The sequence below is a fragment of the Palaemon carinicauda genome, chromosome 2 (genome assembly GCF_036898095.1).
Source record: "Palaemon carinicauda isolate YSFRI2023 chromosome 2, ASM3689809v2, whole genome shotgun sequence".
Taxonomy (NCBI): Eukaryota; Metazoa; Arthropoda; class Malacostraca; order Decapoda; family Palaemonidae; genus Palaemon; species Palaemon carinicauda.
This window is the reverse complement of record NC_090726.1, coordinates 87,754,405-87,776,441: the sequence shown is the minus strand read 5'-3', so window position 1 is coordinate 87,776,441 and position 22,037 is coordinate 87,754,405. Positions and strand designations below refer to the sequence as shown.

General features: G+C 34.3%; 1 protein-coding gene across 1 annotated transcript in view; it reads right to left on the bottom strand.

Annotated features, from left to right (window-relative positions):
• Positions 1-22,037, bottom strand: part of tou (toutatis) — a 510,442-nt gene that overhangs the window by 363,591 nt on the left and 124,814 nt on the right. The window contains exons 3-9 of the mRNA XM_068348421.1: positions 21,197-21,239; positions 20,021-20,109; positions 15,298-15,330; positions 9,962-10,147; positions 4,616-4,642; positions 1,591-1,737; positions 1,088-1,427 (exon numbers count right to left, since the gene is read on the bottom strand). Of these exons, the coding sequence (XP_068204522.1) occupies positions 1,088-1,427; positions 1,591-1,737; positions 4,616-4,642; positions 9,962-10,147; positions 15,298-15,330; positions 20,021-20,108 (821 nt within the window). The 5' untranslated portion in view covers position 20,109; positions 21,197-21,239. The remainder of the gene's footprint in view (positions 1-1,087; positions 1,428-1,590; positions 1,738-4,615; positions 4,643-9,961; positions 10,148-15,297; positions 15,331-20,020; positions 20,110-21,196; positions 21,240-22,037) is intronic.

Genomic DNA, 22,037 nt, shown 5'->3' with positions numbered 1-22,037 from the left:
ATGTAACTAACAGAGTGCTAACTTTTATAATACTTATGAATACTTTAAATTCTCTTCTATGTTTCCCATGTTCTATGATAGTTTTACTCATTTCATACTTGGGCTCAGTATCATATAATCACTAACTTATGTCACCTTGTTATCTCTTATACAGAACAAAAGGATCAATAGAGCATGAGTATTCATTTTTGGTATCTAAGAATAAGTAACCACTATTAGGTAGTGCTCAAAGCACTGCTACTTGAAAGAAAAAACTAAAACCTATTTCTCTAACGAAAATACAAGAATATCAACACATTTAAAGTGCTCAACAAGAAATTGCCAGCTCACAACTTTAACAGATACTTTACATAGTTCATGTCAGCACACAAACACCTCAAGAGGGGCTGTGACATACAGTAGTTACATAGAGGTTTCATATTGCAATAAGAAAATATTCAGTGGAGAGAATGTAAGAAGAATACTTTGGTGTCCTAAGTAGCTCAATGTACAAAATACTACAATATTTTTAAAATCAAGGTTCCCACCTTGAGTTCCACTGACTGACCAGACTAACACCTGTGCAAACACTGTATAACACATACTTTATAATTATGCTCACTTGCTTTTGTTAGAACATAATTGTTCTCATTTTATGTTTCTTCCTTTCTTAAAAATGGGTGATTTTGGATTAAAAAATAACAAGTCAGAATCTGTAAAATATTTCTTATTAACTTCTTTTTGGAAGAAAGGTCTTTACAGATGTCATGAAAGTATAACATTAAATACATCTAACTCAACTCATCATTACTTTCATTTCAGTATATCTGAAAAATAATTATCCTTGCCTTCAAAAACTTCACTAGTTTCAGGGTGGAGGAGGGGACTTTCCTTTTGGCTTTGGGAGAGCAGATACTAATCCATGGCTCTTAGGCCTGGTTTTTTTTAGGTGAGGCAGCTTTTTTTTGAGGGGGGGAAGCATGTAAAATAGATTTCCTTGTAAGAATTTCTAAATTATGTACGTAGCTGGTGAATCCATGGATAAGGAGTGCAGACTGTAATAATAAAGAGGGAAACGTTTAATAGGGCACAACCCCAAGCCTCTTACCTATAACGATGTGATGAGGATGAACTGTAAGGATAACTAGACTTGATGGAACTGGAAGACGAGGAGTGTGAAGAGGATGCTAGGCGACTTATCTCCAGACTGGAACGACTGCTATTACTACTATGATCATGCAGCCTACTAGATGAGGTTGTTGTGGTTGTCAATGCAGATCCCTTATAGCTGAGAGTGCTGGTGATGCCCTTATTACTGCTGCTACTGATGTTGCTAGCAGAACTGCTAGTATGGTTACTACTGCTGCCACCACTTGAACTCTTTGAGGATTTTGAACTGCCACTAGTGGAGGCCTTACTAGTGTTCAGCACTGCTGCCATTGCTGCTGCTGAAACACATATCAAGAATTAGAATTTTCAAAAGACTAAAGAAGAAACATCAGGTTTTACAAAACATTCTCCCTGTATATTTTAGAAGATTTGTAACTTCAATTGGTATTTGCTGATATAATAACTAGTTTTTCTTTACAAATCCTTATATAGTGCACTTACCATGTTGAGCCTGAAGAAGTTCAAGGTTCATTAGGTGCTCAGGGTGGAGTCCTCCAAAACCTCCCAGACCTCCTGAACCACTACCTAAGCCTCCCTGAAGTCGAGAGAGTAATTCCATTTGTTGCATTCCAGCCAAGTTCCACCAGGCTGAAGAGAAACAAAAATATCATAAGTTATCGTTATCAACTAGAAGATGTGTCCTCAACTATTTCTTATCAATAACATAATCATGTAATATTTAGATATGCATTTCACTAATCAAGAAAAACAGGACAAACACAATTACTGGGAGACACATCAATACTTATCATGAAATAATATTAATCAAAAATATAAATTTTTTCAAGAAAAAAATATCATAAAACAAAATGGATCTATTAATTAGAAATAAATGTGCATCATGAAAAAATTCAATATCAGCAAAAAAAGGGTATTTATCATAAACCTGTACATTTTTTGGAAGAAATCAATATCAGCAAAAAAATTTCATTTTGCAAATACAATGTGAATTTTCTATAAGTCAATAATGCCATTGAAGAAAATTGTTTCTAAACAAATAATTATTTCATACATAGATGATACACCATTATATAAATGCCGTATCCTTTTGTGATTGACTTTGCACAAGTAACCTATTAGAGATAAGACACACCATAATAATTCAAAATGTCCATGAAACACTGATGATAGGAAAGTTAGTCAAATACTGGTATCCCTATAGTATTCACAACTATGTGTGTATATGTGTAAGAATTTCTATGATGATATCTTGTACAGATCCCAATAAATTTGGCTGATTTCTAAAAGGACAAAATATAATTAAAAACAAAAAAAATATGAAAATCATATGAAAAATGTCCAACTTTAGCTAGGAGACAGTTATGTAAAAAATTGCTTCTGAATTATCTGTTGAATACTTCACATATTGATACTGATCATCACATGTTTAAGATAAAAATCATAAAGGTGAAATGTAAAAAAAAAAATAGCTACTGTGACATACAGTTCGTACTTTACAGTAAAATTTCAAAGTGCCCGTTTGCAGAAAATATGAGAATCTAAAGCAAAATTTAGAACCTACAGAAAATTAAAGTTTTTCATAACTCCTCTGTAACAGCAAGAAAGAATAGTTGCCAGGGGTAAATAGAGTTCACCCTCTTTCTTCCACCACTATTAATCTCTTCTTCCACCTCCATTCCGTTTGTCAGGGATTTCATCCTTGAGAAGTAGATGAAGAAGAGAGTCATGAGGGAAGGCCTTTTGCTAAAAGTTCCTTGAGACTTATAGTGGTCACTCCACTACTTCAAGAGGGCATAACGATACAGTACTTACCCGCTAATTGATACCTTCAGGGTCAGTCAAGCAAGCATGAGCAGTTTTACTTACTGTTGTTGTACTCAGAGGTGAGTGGTCCTATTTGGATCAAACATTACCACTATAGTCAAGGGGAGCACTAGAGCGTACGCACCTACCTTTCTCATTCCTACCATAATATAAAAGACTGTCCCTTGCCCTTGTGCAGCCTCTGTTCCGTAAGGAACTTGGCCAGCGACTGGTAGCTTCCAAGTAGGTTAGTGATCATAAGCCTGGTGTTACAGCCACTATTCCAGTTTCATTTGTTACAAGTGAATGGCCCAACCACAGACCAATCTCCAACATTGTGCTGTAGGTTGTACCTTAAAGGTCAGTTTGTGATTGGAAGCCTGGTGTGACAGCCATGCTGCTTCGTCAGTTGAAAGTGAATGGTCCTACCAGAGACAGATCCCCGGCACTATACATTAGCACAGTAAGGGAACTGTTGATCGTTATTTTCTAGTGCCGATAAGGAGTATAGCTGATAAGAGGTTAGTTAATTGCGACATGATATAACACGAGGTAAGGGGACCCACATGATGCTGATCACCCATACCTACAGCCAAAGATCCCTTATACCCAAATACTTCTCACATACCAGCAGCAGGTGTCGGACCCTCCAGGAACCAAATATCAGCACCATCCAGTCGTGGTGAAACGTGTGTGTCAACCCTCCTTATCCCTTCAATGGGACACTTAAGTAGTGTACTCAAGTCGAGTGAAGTCCCGTTCTGCTAGCATTCTGGTAGGTCACAAGAGAAACACTCTACAGTGAGACTGTAGAGAACTTAGTCTATCCTGCCAGAGCACTTTTTAGCAGATCTCGGACATCCTCGCAGGGTTCCCAAAAAGATGATCCTTGGTAGAGTTTGGACCCCTCCTCCTTCTTCTGGGAATGGTCAAAGCTCAAGAAAGCTTTTAGTAATCTAAATGACTTAGGTCCTGGGGTGGGATGATCCTTATCCCTAAGCCATGGGTACATGCACCTCCTGCTAACCTGAGGAGGACATCATAGGGGTTTTCTCTCACAAATGTCTCGTCAGTACTTCGACAAGAGAATGGTAGAAACGCATCCTCAGCATTGTCCGGAAAGGTATATCTAGACAAATATCAAACAATTGTAAGTACTGTACTGTACCTACTCTAATTACCTACTTTCTTTTAAAATACTCTTCGACAATATTTTATCCACTTTGTATAAACTAAAGATGATATTTTGTCTGCACTTCACAATTAAAATTGCAATTTGAAATGAACATTAGCCAATAGGCTGAAACCACAATAAAAGTTTATAATAGAGCTGTAAATTTTCCTATAGAAAAATATAAAATTGAAGATGGAAAGAACTGACAGTAATCCTGAACGTTTCTAGATGTCTGAGAACCTCAAGAAACGTTTAACAAATTACCAAAGCAGGCAAAAAATTTTATAAGTAAACAACAAAGTACCTGGGAAATCTTCTGCGCATTTTAAAATCTACCAGAGACCGTTAATCCTCTACTTTTACCCTTTGCCAGTAGAAACAGGTGTCTGGTATTTTGTGCAACACATAAAATATGCTATGTTAAGTAATGAATTTGTAGTGAAGCAAATAAAATCCCAAAAATTGTTTTAATTTGTAACTTTCACAATAACCATGACTTGATGATAAGAAAAGATAGGAAATTCTCACCTCCCAATGCTCTGTCCTGGTATGCAGCTGGAAATAAAGAGAATATCATTATGATAATTATTAAAAATTTTAATTTGGTTTTCCCATAAAAGGGTGACAAAATTGCAATTTGGTAAATGTTAACTACTAATGAACATGAATAAAGTGTAAGTAAATCAAATCAAGTTCATGTACTGTTCTACGCGAGTTACTATAAACCACTTTTTTTTTCAAAACCAACTTTTTTTCTTGTAATAGGAATTTATTATCTAACGGCATAAGCTTTATTAAAAACCTACACCTTGAATAATACTATTTAATAAAACCAAAAACCTTTCTACATCAACTCTTTTGCTAATAACCTAATATATATCTAAAAAGTAATATAACAGGTTGCAACTGTTAATAAAAGTAATCTAGCTAACTTACAAATCTTAGTAAAAATTGCTGTTCCATGACAAACTAATTACAACCAAAATTCATTGTCAAATATATTTTAAGTCTCAGGATAGTACTGTAGATGATGATTAGAAAATCTGGCTTTTTTCAGTCTAATATACATTTTTTGTTTTCCACAATGATTATTATTTTTTTTACATATTATACAATTCTGTCAAACTTTACTTAACAGTCACAGATACACGTGAATGTTGATAATCCTTGAATACAGGTATAACTCGGCCCTTTTTATAACACTCCCAGACCCAGTTTTCCTGATACCACTATGAAAAATAATACACTTTGCTTCACCTTGAGAGAAAACACATCAAGATATTCATAATCATATAACACCAAATACAGAAGAGCACTTTGATAGAAGACAAAAATCCATTACTACACAAGAGCTTGAAAATTCAGTTATAACAGTACAGTATAAGGCTCCCAAACTCACTCTCCCCTGTTATATAGCTATTAATGCTGGCCTATATTAACATAAGTTTCAAAAGGGTTAAAGATCTAGACACTGCCTAAAACATCGTATTGAATCTCATCATAATTAAAATATTGTACTTGAATAAAGGGAAAATAAAATAAAATATAGAATATATCGTACTGATATGTTATCACCTTTGAGAGGATGGAATTGAAATTTCCAAAAGACAGGTAAAGCTTTCAGACAGCCAGTTTTACACCATGACAAACAGCTTGAGCATTATTTGTTTTCTCAACTTCAACTACTTCTTGCTTTCATCTAACACTATATTTCCTTTACAATCTTTTCTCCCTAGCTAACAAAGGTATAATGTAATAACATAAGTGTATTTGATAACTAGGGTGATAGTTTACTATCTTACAAAAATAAAGTGCAAGCAAAGTGGCTGTTTTGTTCAAATCAGTTGTTCATAACAAAACAGCTGTTTTTCTTTTGGTTGTTTATAGTTGCATGTGTTACTAATAATATATACTTATATCATTCTCTTTTGCTTTTTAACCATACAGTATTCAACTAGAAATTGGGCTGAGGAGGTAGAGGAAAAGAGGTTGTTCCTTACATGATACATGAAATACATGAAATACATGATATACAAGTATATACAGATGTTATTACTGTGATGTTCTCTATTATCTTTAGGCAAAAAAAAAAAAAAAAAAACAATTAAAATATAAGTATAAAACTCTTGAGAAACTGCAATAAAAAGGAATCCGCAATATAGATTTACATTTATACTGTATTTATATACACAATAAGTGAATTGCGATATGGAGTGGGATTTATGTGCACACATATATACATACATACATACATACATATATATATATATATATATATATATATATATATATATATATATATATATATATATATATATATGTTTGTGTGTACTGTATATATATATATATATACACACAGTATCCCCTTACCATACTGCATTCATGTTTAGCAGCCTCAGTGCATTACGGGCTTTTAAATAGCTATATACAGTATATGCTTTCCAATCTCGCAGATTTCTGATAAACAGTGCAAACCTGAGAGATAGAAGAAAGTTTAGATTCCAATCAATGAGAGCATGGAGATTTGTATCATGAGAGCTGATTGGTCATGGAGCACAGCATCACCTCGCAGCTTCTTCCAAATGCACATCACTTGTGTTCACGTCACATTAAAGTAACTTGTGCTCCTGCATTTAGTGAAATTTTAGTGTTTTTAATTTTGTTTCAAGCTTCAAGATGCTGTCCAAATGCCCTACTCCTTCTAAGGCCCCTGGTAGTGAGCCTAGGCGGTGAAACTTCTCAACATATTGAAAGAAGGCAGAAGTTCTGCAACGGTCGGACACCATTACAACACATCAAAGAGTTAACCATGCACTACATTAAGATAGATGAGAGGAATATCAGGAAGACTGCATCGATGACTTTCAACAAAGCAGCGAAGAGAGTAGTTACCCCCCGCGCAATAAGATGGCAGTCAGGATGGAATCTGCTTTGGCAGTATGGATTGTAGATTGCCAAAAAAAAAAAAATTAAGTCTGAACACCAACAAGATCAAAAACAAGGCATAGACCTTGAATGACAACATTGCCCATAATGACAACAACGAAGACTACATTGATGATGAGGAAGAGAACATCGACGACCCACAACCAGGAACATGCAGTGATTCCTCGAAGAAAAAAATTTGTTCTATTGCAGCCAGTCTGAAGCACCAGGCTTTGATTTAGTAGCTACTTTTCCCACAGACAAAGTGGAGAAAATGTCCTATAGAACAGAGGGAACGGATCTGAGGGTAAGTGTTGTAACTAATCAATACTACCAAGTGGCCTATCAGGCCCTGGTGGAATAATCTGCAGCCCCAAGACAGCTGCTTTCAGCTTCAGATTGTTGATCTGCAGGCTCTTTTCCTCTTGTGACAAGCGGCCTATGACGAATTGGTTCCTGAGATGGGCATCCAAACCGATTTTTGACACATTCATAAGAAGTAGTTCTGGTGGAGGACACTCGGCCACCAATCTAGATCGAATCTCACTTCCTTTTTCACAGAAACTAACAGATGGTGAGGGTCACTGATTGGTGACCAATATCTCTTCAGACATCATTGAAGTGACCGCTGATGTAGATGGCTGTGAGGGACGAGTAGGTTGTAGGTTGCCCAGGGCATGAGCCACCTGTTGAGATACTACTGCAAGAAAAATATAGGGTCCTTTGACTGACCAGACAGTACTACACTAGAGCCCTCTCTCTAGTTACACATACACAGAATAGTCTGGGCAATTATTTCCACATTCTCCTTTGTCCTCACCTGACAATACTGAGATTACCAAACAATTCTTCGCTCAAGGGGTTAACTGCTGCATTGTAATTGTTTAGTGGCTACTGTACTATCCTTTAGCTATGGTAAATGGTTCTTTTAAGAGTAGGATACTCCAAAATCAAACCATTGTTCCTAGTCTTGGGTAGAGCCATAGCCTCTGTAGCATGGTCCTACACTGTCTTGGGTGAGAGTTCACCTGCTTGAAGAAACACTCAAGCACATTATTCTACCTGTATCCTTATTTCCTTTTCTCACTGGGCTATTTTTTGTTGGAGCCCTTGGGCATATACCATCCAGCTTTTTCAACTAGGGTTGTAGCTTAGCTAGTAATAATACTAATAACAACATTCCTAGGGCATCATCCTTGTGTCCATCGTCACCTGAAATTAATATTTCTTTTGGCTCACGACGAAGAGAAGGAATACCTCCTTCTCTAGGGGATGCAGGTAAAGCCAGCTCAGTCTGGGCTTGCTCTTAAGGTTAAATTAATATTGTCACCATTCATTGCCTTCCTCTCAGAGAAAGGTCGACAGGGAAAGATCAGAAGCCAGAGTACCAGGGGAAGAACGACCAGCGGATTTTCCATGACTGAGGAACACCTTGAAGGCAAAGAATCTTCCTAGGCCCTCATCTTTTTTCTCATACTAAATTTCTGCCACTGGAAGGATGGTCCCACCTTACATTCCTCACTGGGGCAGGACTGTAAACAGTCCTTACCCCTCAAAAAAAAAAAAAAAAAAAAAAAAAAAAAGGAATACACGGCCAACTTTCTCATGAAGATTCTGCACCAGCAGCTGGAAACTCATTGTTAAGACTACATGTCTAATCGTGTTTTCTCCATATCATTATCTTAAAGTAGGAAAAGAAAATTAAACAAGCCAAGTTTGAAACACAGAGGGTATGTCTGAACGACTCAACGTCAAAGTGGTTACTCAGCGAGTTTCAGCTTCACTGAAACCATTCTCCTGTTAAGGAACAAAGGGTTTGTATCCATGTAGGAAATAGCAAGTACTGTAATGCTAGAACCATTCTATTGGTAGTGCTGTATTAGGTATGCAGTTATTTCTAACAGTCTTGCCGTTTCAATCATAAAGCTAAATATTACACAGTATTCTAGAATTTTATTCCAGCTCTGCCCAGATTTTGGAATGATCTTCCTAATCTGGAAGTTAAGATGGTGGAACTTCATAAGTTCAAACCTATTGCAAATGTTTTTCTGTTGAAAAGGATGCCATACATCTCTTTTCATAGTTTATATAACATATCTACAGTATCTTATCATTGTTATTAATCCTAAATTGTCTTTTTTATAATAATAATTATTATCATCATTAACTAAGGAACAACCCTGGTTGGAAAAGCAGAATACATACTACAAGTCAAGGGCTCCAATGGTTAAAGCAGCCCAGTGAATAAAGGAAATAGCAAATAAGCTATGTATAACTAATAAATGAAAAATTTAAAAAATATAAAATATATCTAAATTTGTTACTTCCTTTCCCCATGCTGTTACTTTCCCTGTTGGAGTCTTTAGGCTTGTAGCATCCTGCTTTTCCAGCTACGGTGATAGCTCTGATGATGATGATGATGATAATAATAATATAGAGTATCATAATGTGCAATACTATCTAGTATCATTATGTGGAATACAAATTCTGTAGTAGTGAATTTTACTTAAAAATCAAAATTACAGTTTGTGAGTAAATATTGAAAAAGGACATAATTAATGCAGATAAGGAGTTTTACTGTACAAGAAATTCCCAGATAATTCAGAAGCATTGGCCATGGGATGTCATTTAGGCTACACTGTACTAGGTTATACAGGATGTTTGTTAATAATCTTTTAATAAATAGTTTTAAAATACACAGATATTCTAATAACATACAATCTTTCAATTTATGTGATAAAATAACTACCATTAAGAGTCTTGTGTAAGATGTTATAGAAAGTACACTGAACAAATTAAAAACTCGCCATGACCCATCCATATTCCCTAAACCAAAAACAATCTAACATACAAATTTATCTTTTATGTTTACTTATATCACATGTAACATCTATCAGGAAATAAGCAATAGTTTTGACTCACAATTTGAATGCATATACAAATACTCACCAGCAGCAGGGCCTAGACTAGCAAGTGCAGCTGCTTGCTGTGCTTGTTGTGCCACAGCTAAACTAGCCAGACCAGCTGCCGAACTGGTGGGAGGGAAACCGTGGGGTAAGCCTCCCCATCCTGGAATAGCAGCAGCAGCGGCAGCAGCCCCATATGCTCCTAAACCACCGCTTCCAAACATGTTAGCTGTAAAAATGAAAACATTATTTTGGATTACAGAAGGATATTTTATTGAGTTCTCTGATATATATATATATATATATATATATATATATATATATATATATATATATATATATATATATATATATATATATATATATATATATATATATATATACTGTATTTTCCGTGTCATACGACGCACATTTTTTCACGAAAAATGTCCCCCAAAATCACCGTGTGTCTTTAACACTTGAGAAATAGTTGTATAAGGGAGTTTGACACCCTTCAAACACCCAACTATTGACATATAAGTACTCAAACTGACGAGAGATAGAATATAAACCTACAATTATCATTCATATGTAATGATTTCATTTATTTTTATATTACACTTCCTTTAACGAAGTACGGTAGCATTTTTTTTTCTTTTTTTTTTGTAATCAGCTGATAACTCGCTAACCCCCTTCTACAAGCAAACATGCCAACTAATGGTCTCGTAACAGACGACGCTATGACATATTAGTTGTTTATGCAGTATATATCTATTTTCTCATATTTTGTATTAAAGCATTATATTGATAATGACTTTGTTGCCTGAGTTACGAAATAATACAAACAGACGTTTGCTGAATACGACCTTGGAAAAAGCTTGTTTGTTGATTGCAGTATTACCGATCTGTAGAAAAGTAACTAGACCTAGAATCACATAAACAGTAGCAAAATTATTCCACCTAAAATAATGTCTAGATTTCTTTATTAACAATTACATTTTGTGTGAAAATGTATAGGCTATATAAGGAATTTTGGAAATAGTACTAGAATTTTACCTCTTTGACAAAATTTTATGCACCTTTGGCAACGCTGCTTTCATGTAAACTCTTGAAACACCAAACACTGACTAAACATGTACAATAGTTGTGGTGGAAATTACGACTGGTTTAGTGGTTTCTTATTTGAATATGTAATTATATATAGCTAATTAATATTAACTTGAACATTTCATAATTCACCCAAAATAAAAGCTACTGTGCAAGACAATAATTACGCTAGACTCGCTGACAGGGGATTTGTGCTAAGAAATTTTTAAAATCCTCCATTTTTTTTTTCTAAAACTGCCTTGCTAATTTAAGGGTGCGTCTTACCACTTGTAGCGTCTTATGACACGGGAAATACGGGTGTGTGTGTGTGTGTACAGTATATATATATATATATATATATATATATATATATATATATATATATATATATATATATATATATATGATTTGTAAAATATTTGTTAAACACATAAAAATCAGAAATCATCTCATCTTCCAGATGAAACATTGAGTTCATATCATGTAATTTTTGACAAATTATTGTAATAAGCAAAGAAAATAATAAAGCAATTCACTTTATAAAGAAATATTCCTTTCTTAAAACTTCCACAAGCAGTAGCTTTCAATTGACAAACATTACTGGCACAACTTTCACAAAAGCACAACAGTTAAACATGCATCTTTTTGAGTCATGCAAAGATATAATCTAAATTTACAAAATCCAATAAAGTTATTTCCCAACCTGGATCCCATAAATAGTCATAAAACTGCAAATAATGTAATTAAAGGAAACTTCCAGTATTGGTTTATAAAAACTGTAAAACACTGCCTTTTATCATTAAACTTTCATAATTACAAAACACCAAATAAATCTACCATTTATGAACTTACAATTTCCATATCAATAGTAGAGACATTTAAATTATCTCATATTATTTAATTTCATTTCATCTGATTTGAAACAATGAAAACCTGACATCCTAAAAAAAAAAAAAAATGCAAAAACCAAAGGTGTTTATATTTTTCTGTTGTTGTTCAACATTTCAATATACTAATTGTTTTTCAAAATAGAACCCATCCTAAAGCTCTAGCACTTATCAAAAATTTCCTTTCAATATGAAGCTTACATTGATCTTGACACTGTAGAAGATTGAATTTTGAAAAAATAACAGACTTCCAAAAGATTACTCAACTACCTAGAATTGCGTTACATCTTTAAAACCCTCAGAAAACCCAATAATTTGAACTAATTCTATAAAACTAAGCTACATCATAACCAATTTGACATCACATGAGCTATGAAATGGAGTTAATATACATTCACATAAAATAAGGAAAACTTATGATTATTTCATAGAGAACTAAAATTTCAAAACATTGGCAATTCTGCTTTGAAAATTTCACATATAAAACATACACAATCAAAAGGATGCATTTTATATAAACATAATTTTAAAATATAGACCGAGTTCAGACTTCAGTATCTACAGATCACCCACCAATCTTTCAGAATTATCATAAAGTTGATCAAAACCTCAAAAAAACCTTGTGAATGACAAAGAAAACTTAACCAAACGAGAAATTAAAGGGAAAAAATATAGCAATTCATTGTGCTTTTGGCTGAACAGGAGGACATTTTTTCTTGTATGGGGGATGAGGTTTGGTTGCTGTGATGTGGGTGACAGGTTGGAACTTTTTTTATCCTATTACGGTTCTATTATTTTGACATTAAAAGTCTGATCAATAAGCACTATAATTAAACAAATTTATCAAACGATGAAAATGTAAAGCCATTCTCATAGCAGTTCTTCTTGGACACCCTTATTTCCTTTAGTTGGTGCTTTGAGAGAGAGAGAGAGAGAGAGAGAGAGAGAGAGAGAGAGAGAGAGAGAGAGAGAGAGAGAGATTACCTCATTAGTCCTGACTTTTTTGTGGAAATGATTATATACTGAAATGGTTAAAGTCCTTGTGTAAACTTTGGAACTGCATTATATTTTATATATTACATGGGGTTTCAATGATGTCCTGTCCTAGAATTGCAGTCCTAATCAGTATTATCAAACATCTATCCATACCCACAAGCAATCTAAAAATTTCTGTAACTTCTGTTTAACCAAGTACAGTATACATATGTTAGGAACTGAAAATATAGACGGTGAGGCAAAAGAGATTTCAGTCATGTTATGATACTGTTTAGGTGAGGAGAAAGAGTTTCTAACCTTATATCTTGGATTATGATGGAATCAAGGGCAAAGGATGTGACAAATATAAAAACATTTGAGAGTATGTGACTTTTTCATTAATCATAAGAACTAGCTTCAAGCCTTATAAGAACCAGCTCCAAGCCTTAGGCTGAAAAAATGTCAGCCAAATTATATAATTTCTCATGTCAAGTCATTTTGGCAGCAGTGCTTTAATGAAGAGACTAGAGTTTCTCTAACCAAAGACATCCAGAATGTAAACATGGTATTATCTTTACAATAATTGGTTCAAATATCTATAGTGACTATTAGTGATAATTTGCTAAGGTGCTTGCTGATGATGTTGAGCCTTTAAGATTTTAAGTGACAAGCCTTTTTATAATTTTTTCAAGACCAACAATGGCTCTAAGTGATAATTTGCTAAGCATATCAATAGAGGCTGACCATGTTGCATTCTAAGATATTTACCTAATCATGGACCTTGAATAAAAACCTTTTAGTGATTAGTCTTTTTTCCTCCACAGTGCAACTAAGATTCCACATCCTTTTCAAAACGTATGAATACACTTTTGTCTCCATCAAAAATAGTGTTACATTTCTGTGCTTGCGGGAGGAGTGCACTCTTTACTTAATCTAAAATCAATTGCATTCTTAGATGAAGGCATACTGTTCAAATGTTTAATCATCAACAAAAATGTAAGCCGTAAAAGTGACACCTGCTTCAATTTTCATGATTATAATAAAAAGGAGTAAATCTATTCTCAACAGAACATCAGATGATTCTCATAAAAAATGGTATGAACAGATTAACTTTAGAGGGGTGAGGATTTCATGGTGGAGACTATTGGTTTAACTATGTGGTGTCCACATTGAGAGAGTAGCCCCTCTCTCACTCACTCTCTAATAAAATATATAATATAATATAACAATATAATATATATATTATATATATATATATATATATATGTGTGTGTGTGTGTGTGTGTTTGTGAGCGTGCATAATACTAACAGGGACATGTGATGCACTGATGTAAACAAAAACAAAAAATCTTTTAAAAAGATTACATCAATCCTGCTTAGTTTTGTCCTCTTTAAGAACTCAATGACAAAACTAGTCAAGGTTCTCTCAATATTTTAATTTTTCATGGTATTTCTTTTTGTACAGTATAAATATGTATGTATGTATATATGTATGTGAATATTCTCTCTCTCTCTCTCTCTCTCTCTCTCTCTCTCTCTCTCTCTCTCTCTCTCTCTCTCTCTATATATATATATATATATATATATATATATATACACACATTATATATATATATATATATATGTATATGTGTGTATATATATATACACACATATATATATATATATATATATATATATATATATTACTTTTTAAGTTAAGATGCATGCTGGATTCTTAAAAAAAACCTACCCACAGTAAAGTTTTGTTTCTTCTTTTACCTCAATTACAAGTCAACAGTAATGCTACTGTGCAATGATGATTATATATAAGAGAGAGACTCCATTAATGATAAGTATGGGAAAATCTATTTATCTAATTTCATTGAGCATCTACTTTGAAGCTTCTACTATAGCTGATAAATAGGGGCAATAGGAGAAAGTTGTAAATGAAAATAAGTAATATACAAAAGTCACTTTCAAATATAGTAATGCATTGCATAAACCTCAAAGTAAACTTTGTACAAATAGATGGTACCTGATAAATTATGAAAAGACTGGATTTGATCAGTATATAAATGACAAAAGCGAATGAAAAGCCTTTTAAAAAATGTACATGCTTTGTTACATAAAATTTAAGAACATACACAACTTAAATTATTTACGGTGTACAAAATAAAGCAAATTGGTGCGCTCAGCCACTCTAGATCATAACACTTCATCACAAATTTAACTGCAACAGTAAGCTGCAAGCAATTACTCATGCTACAATCACACTGGAGGTTATATAACTAATAAAAATGCTGCTATGACTGCATTGCAAATCAATCTTGAATTGTTCTCTCCTATAGGACAACTGTTTCAGTATCTTTAAGTAACCTGATTCTGGCTCAACAACTAGTCTGTGTTTCCAGTGTGATCATAGCTATAAGTAAACCACAATATATATCACCATCACTGCTCACTAACTTACAGAGTAATGCCTGCTCTTGGTGGAGCCACGGAGCTATGGGAGGGAGGAGAAAACCATAATACAGAACTCAGAATTATTTAACTATATTAAGACTACAAAAAGTACAGTACAGTATATGGTTAACATATTATCAACAGCTTCTCTGTTTGAGAATTTAACAATTCAAATGCTATACTTTTCCAAGGACACTTGCTCTAAACACTACAGTATAAATTGAGTCATTTTGCAGGAGGATACACATTAATTCTCACTCTTTGACTAAAGCTATGTAAAATACTTTGAATATTATATTTCATATTTCATAGGTACAAACCTTTGGCCAAGATACCAAAAGCCAACTACTGCTGAAGAGAGCAAAATAACAATAAAATGATAAGCAAGAGCTCTATGATAATGCTCTCGTTGTCCTTCAAGCATAGCGCTCTTATTCCTTAGCTCGGCTTTTGACACTACTTGTGAAACAATAAAGAAAGATTTGTGACCCAAAATTAGAGGTTTGTAGGAAATTGTATTAATTGTAAGAATGAATAACTATATTTTCAAGGACATATCAATAGAAAAATGGCCATGTTCCTAATTCTAGTATATGTAACCAACATCAATTCGCTTTCTCATTTGTTGTCTAGCTAGCCAATTAAATTGAGTTGGGTAACTAATGTGTGAAAAGCGAGAATACGTGAATACTTGCTGCCCAAAGGTGTGTCAATTCCTAACCTAATGCAAGGCAAACTAACACACAAGGTAACCCACTGTACAGCCTAATATTGTTTTTACTTGATTTCTATCAAATTACAAGTATTGTGTTAATGAATGAACACATTTCAGGAAGTGTACATGTACACACGTACCACATACATGGTAAGACTACGGTGTTCATAACACAAGTCATTGCCACACCTATATGTACATGTATTACATATAGTAACAACAAAACACTGCTGTTCCTACCTAACAACAATCACTAATACTGTAGTGTATATTACTGTAATATATGCACGGTACCATCATTACAGTAAAGCTTAATTAGCTAAGGCTAACACTCTTAAGTGATCGCTGTATTCGGCAGATGATTCCGCACCATTCAAACTCACCGTACATGCAGCCTATATCTACACTGCTGCTGGAGAGCAGAGTAATTTGTATGCAGTATTGTACAGTAGTTAATTTAGTGATAACACTAATACACAATGAATACACTAACACAATAAAAATTGATAGAAAAAGTATCAATTATGAAGTTCTACACCGTAAGTCTGAAGCACGATGCAAATCTTGAGCGGTCGGCTGTTTGGAATGTGGGGTAGCATAATGTACGTATCATCTTATACTAAAATCACTTAAAGCACACTGGATAAGTACAGATTTTTTTTACATCACTTTTTTTACATCACGACGTGATTCTGCACAAAAAAAAAGACCAAAGCAGGAGATGCGCTCGCAAGGAGAGAAGGTGCAAGGCTGAGGCCAAGTGAACATAAGATGGGGTATTGTGTCGTGTGGAGAGGGAAACGTTGCAAAGCTAGCTAGGTGTAAAGGAGCGCGGTTGGTTAGAAGTTATCGGGCCGCGAGAGTATTTAGCGCAAAACCACGAATACATGATTTTTTTATTCAATAGTTTACAAGATTCTCTGTATCGCGAATGACCGAATCAGCGAAGATGAATTCAACCCACAAATATCGAGGGCTAACTGTAGCATATAGCAAAATTTGGCTTCTTGCTCAAGACATAGTTATATAGAGTAGGACCATTTAGTTGCTTGCCAAACGCAGTTATATCTATAAGGTTATTATTACGTTAAAATAAATCTTTCATATATAAACTATGAGGAGAGACTTATGTTAGAGTATTCAACATAAAAAGTCACTGCAAGTTTAAACTTTAGAAGTTCCACCAATTCAACTGCCTGATTAGGAAGATCATTCCACAATCTAGTCACAGCTGGAATAAAACTTCTAGAATATTGTATAGTATTAAGCCTTATGACGGAGAAGGCATGACTGTTAGAATAAACTGCATGTGTAGTAATGCATACAGAATGGTACAGTCTGGGTAACTCTAAATGCAAAGGATAGTCAGAATTATGAAAAATGTTATGCAAAATGTTATGCAAAATGCTTAAAACCTAACTGAAAAACAGTGCCAGAGATTAACTAGATCAGGGATAATTAATTAAACAGACCATAAGTTCTTGTCCAACAAATTAATAAGATAGTAAGCCGCCTAAGACCAGACAGAGGAACAATACTCAAAACTGGGTAGAATGAAAGAATTAAAAAATTCTTCAGAATAGACTGATCACACAAATTCTTGAAATATTTTCTTTATAAACCTATTTTTTATTTTTGCAACTAAAGAAGAAACATACCGAATGTGTTTCTCAAAAGTAAATTTGTATTAATGAATTAAACCTAAAGCTTTAAAGGAGCCATATAAGTTAAAGAAACATTATCAATGCAGAGCTCCAGATGTTGACGAGTCACTGTCCACGAACTAATTACAATCATACTTGGAGTTTTGTCAGAGTTCAACTTCATGCCCCATAATTTATGCCAAGCACTAATTTTAGTTAGATCTCTATTACGGGATTCAACAACCCCAGATCTAAATTCAGATGGAATTGATGCAAAGAGAGGAGCATCATCTGCTCATACCAAAAAAATAAAAAAAAAAATCTAGGCCAAACCACATGTCATGTGTACATAATATGAAAATTAATGGGCCAACAACACTACACTGAGGAACACCAGACACTACATTCCTATACTAACCACAGTCTCCATCAAAAACAACTTTTTGTAATCTATTACTTAAAAATTCAATAATGATCCTAAGAAAAGACCCATCTACTCCAGAAACGATTACCATCAGCATACCTATTTAAATATTTTGCCAAAATGACATTCACAAACTTTAAATAATACGGGAGTTATGGATATTTGGCGGTAATCAGTTGGGCTAGTGCTACCACAATCACATTTACCCAATCGAGTAACATTATCAATTCTCCAACAAGTGCTAAAAGAACCTCTTCTTGCTAACTTACAGAAAATAACAAACACTTGAGAGCTAAGAAATCAGCAGTCTTTATAATAAACATAGGAAACATACCATTCGGATCTACACCTCCATAAGCATCAAGTTCCTTCAAGATGTTTTAATTCTACGAGAATATAAAGCTAAACTAGTTAACTTAGCCTCAAGAAAACAGAAATTACAAAGATCAAGTTTCTCATTACTTTGCTTACTGTTAAACGCATCAGCCAAAAGGGTTGCTTTTTCCTTTGAACAGTGAGTGACAGAGCCACCTGGCTCAAGTAAAGGAGGAACTGTTAAGTCTACAGCAAACTGTGCATATTTAAGGGGAGCCAACCATTTATGTTCCTCGGTTGTACCAGAGAGGGTTTCTATTAAGGTTAAATTGTATTTCTTTTCAGTTAAAGCATGAACACTCTGAGCAACAGCTTTTAGCAGACTATAGTTATTCCAAGCCAAATCTGATCTGTTACCCTTCCTAAGATGATAGGCATCCTGCTTCTCCAAGTAAGTGCCTCTACAATCATCACTGAAGTAGGGTTTGCCTTTCACTCGGCATTTAGTACACGAGAAGGGATACGCCTATCAATTATGTTGCCCAGATTCTCATTAGAGAAACCAACAGGCTTAACGCTTTTATACTGTTTCATAAAAAGGGAGACACAAAAGACCTGAAAAATTACCCCAACTAATATATAAAATATTTACAAAGATCATATTAGGCCCAATAGAAAGACTTTAATCAAGCAAGAGAGCAGACAGGCTTTAGAAGTGGATATTCAACAACTGACCATATCCATGAAATCCACCATATGATGGAAAAATCACCAGAGTATGTAAAACCACTATCCACAGTCAAAATTTCAGCAGTGATGAAAGCCTTTCAAAGACAAGGAATAGATGTATCATACATGTGAATAATTGAAGATATCTGTACAGGAAGTATGGCAATCATAAAACTACATCGAGACAGTGGGAAAACTTTGATAGAAAAGGGAGTTGGAAAAAAGACAGCATCTCTCCTAAATTATTCACAGCATGCATATAACACGTTGTTAAGAATTTACATTAGGGAAATGTAGGAATTAATATCAATGGGGAATACCTTATCACCTTAAGAATTTCAGATTACATAGTTGTGTTTAGAGAACCATGGGAGGAATCACAAAAGATGATATAAGATTTGAATAGAGAAAGCAGAAAATTGTAGCACTGAATATTAATATGAGTAAAACTAGGATAATATAAAAAAAAATTGAGAAAAGCTCCAAGTCACTTAATAACAGAACGATATGCAGTCCTTCTCCCTTCATTTTACATAATAAGCTAAACTAAACAGGTTACGTAATTAATGCAAAAAATTTACAGACTATCGCGCCAAGTAATACACATGAAAATACTCCACGTATAGAATTTTCATTACTAAACTCGCTTAACAGCACTCTCAATAGTAGAAAAATAAATCAATCAATATACTGTAGTACATTTTAAAAATGATCGTGGAAGGGCAAGAGTGTTGTGCTTCCAGGAGGAGATAGGAAATGAATAAATCAACCTACCAATATTTGTTACAAATATCAATGCAAACACCAGACAACGGACACATTGATTTCTCCCACACACCAATTTATCCGTATCACAATTTTCTTCAACCGAATGAATAAGCCAAGGAATGCAAAACCTACTTACCATAAAGTGCAGCGGTGGCTGGGTCCAACCCGGGGGGGAGGCTGCCCCTGCCTTTGTCCCCACGTTCCCCATCGTGACTTTTATCCATCCTGTAAGAAGAGGAAATGTCAATGCTTTGTGAAAGGCACTAAGAGCGGACTAACAAACAAAATAAAATCATGACAAAATCCATAATGATACTAAGTCAGAAGAACAGTAAACAGTTCAGGTGACTTACAACTTGAGTAAATTTATGCACATTTTACATTGTAAATGATAACAGCAACAATATGAACCTTCATTCAAAACATAGACTAATTTCTTGTAAAATATATGAGGTTATTTAAAAAAGTATCCATTATATTGACCATTAAATAACAACTTAAAATCCGTTTAAAAGCTCTTACCTCCCACCCCGTTCATCTTTTCCAACGAGAAATGGTTTGTTGTTGGTATTGATTGAAAATAATGTATCTTTCTCGTTAGAATTAATATAACTTTAATTGAACAACTCAATTGCAGAGAAAGTAACCGTGCTTGATTTGGTTGAGAAAAAAATCTGCGGTAATGATACCTAAAGTTTCGTTTCTTCTGTCTGAAACATTTGAAACTGCCCACTCACCCAACCACATCCCGTCCTCAACACAAACGCATTCTTACCTTAGAAAATTTGTAACCACTAGTTGAAATTCACAAAACAAACCTTAGGCCAATTTTTTTGTAAAAATCCAGACACATTTTGTGCAACTCTACAAATGAACCAAACCAATTCAATAGAAATAAAAATAAAAAAAAAATCAGAAATATTAAATAATCACGAAACTTGAGTGACAAACAGACCGGAACCATTGATTTACCCGAAATGACCATAGATATATCAAAATGGGTTAGTCTATGGGTTAGCCCTTAATCCCCAGTTCTCAAGCTTCAAACCAGCAATGTTGTGAATATGAACGGCAATATAAAAGACGTTTCACAGTAGGCGATATTGGGGAATTGCCAGTTTCATTAAAAGCACCCAGCCCCGGTGGCTAGAGATTGATAATTAGTATTACAAACATTGTTTTATTTTATCTTACAAAGGTGAACTCAATGACAATCCTCTTTTATTCATTATTTCGTTCGGTCACCATGTGATTCCTCGTATGTATACGACGAAGTGGGCAAGCAACAAGTGTGAAGAGAGCTCCTCCTTACCTTCTCCACGGATGGCACGCGATGGTAGTTTCACAAAGTCATTCTGAAAAACAAAAATAGAAAAAGTTATACGACTATTTTCATAAGAGAGAGAGAGAGAGAGAGAGAGAGAGAGAGAGAGAGAGAGAGAGAGAGAGAGAGAGAGAGAGAGAGAGAGAGAGAGAGAGAGAGAGTATGGTTATTTATAAATCTTTAAATTAAAATATGAAGTACAATCTGAAGTACAAATAAATGACGGGAAAAATAGTGTCGACATTATGCTATAATAGATGTAAAAAGTCTCACTGTTTAAGATTATGTCGACCCCAATCTAAAGCAAATACCAGAAATATGACATGGTTCCAGCTGTCATGCGACTTCGAATACGAAAGGGAAATCAACAACAAAAAATATCTTTAAAATAAAATTAGATAACAAAGGAAACCGAAATAAATATAAATATGAAAATAACTTCACACACCGACAACTTAATATAACTGAATTAACTATAACTAAAAAATAGGAGTATATTCTGGTACCCCAACATAAAAAATTGTGAAAATCAGAGAAAAAATTGGACGCCGATTTGGAAGGAAAATAGAATGACGCGTTGGTAATACTAAATGGAAATCCATTTTGATCCTTGATCGAAAAGACCCCCAAAACCGATATTACCAGATCCTGATAAAGACATTCCTTCTGGTGTGAGCCTCACAAGATGCGATTAAAATACAGCCGCGTTAAATCACTGCATTAAAAATCACACTATAGCCATGGGAAAATCTAAAACCTACCATTTCAGGAACTTTAATCACAAAATTCAGATATTAAAAAAAAAAGAACAGAAAAAAAGTCCGACTAA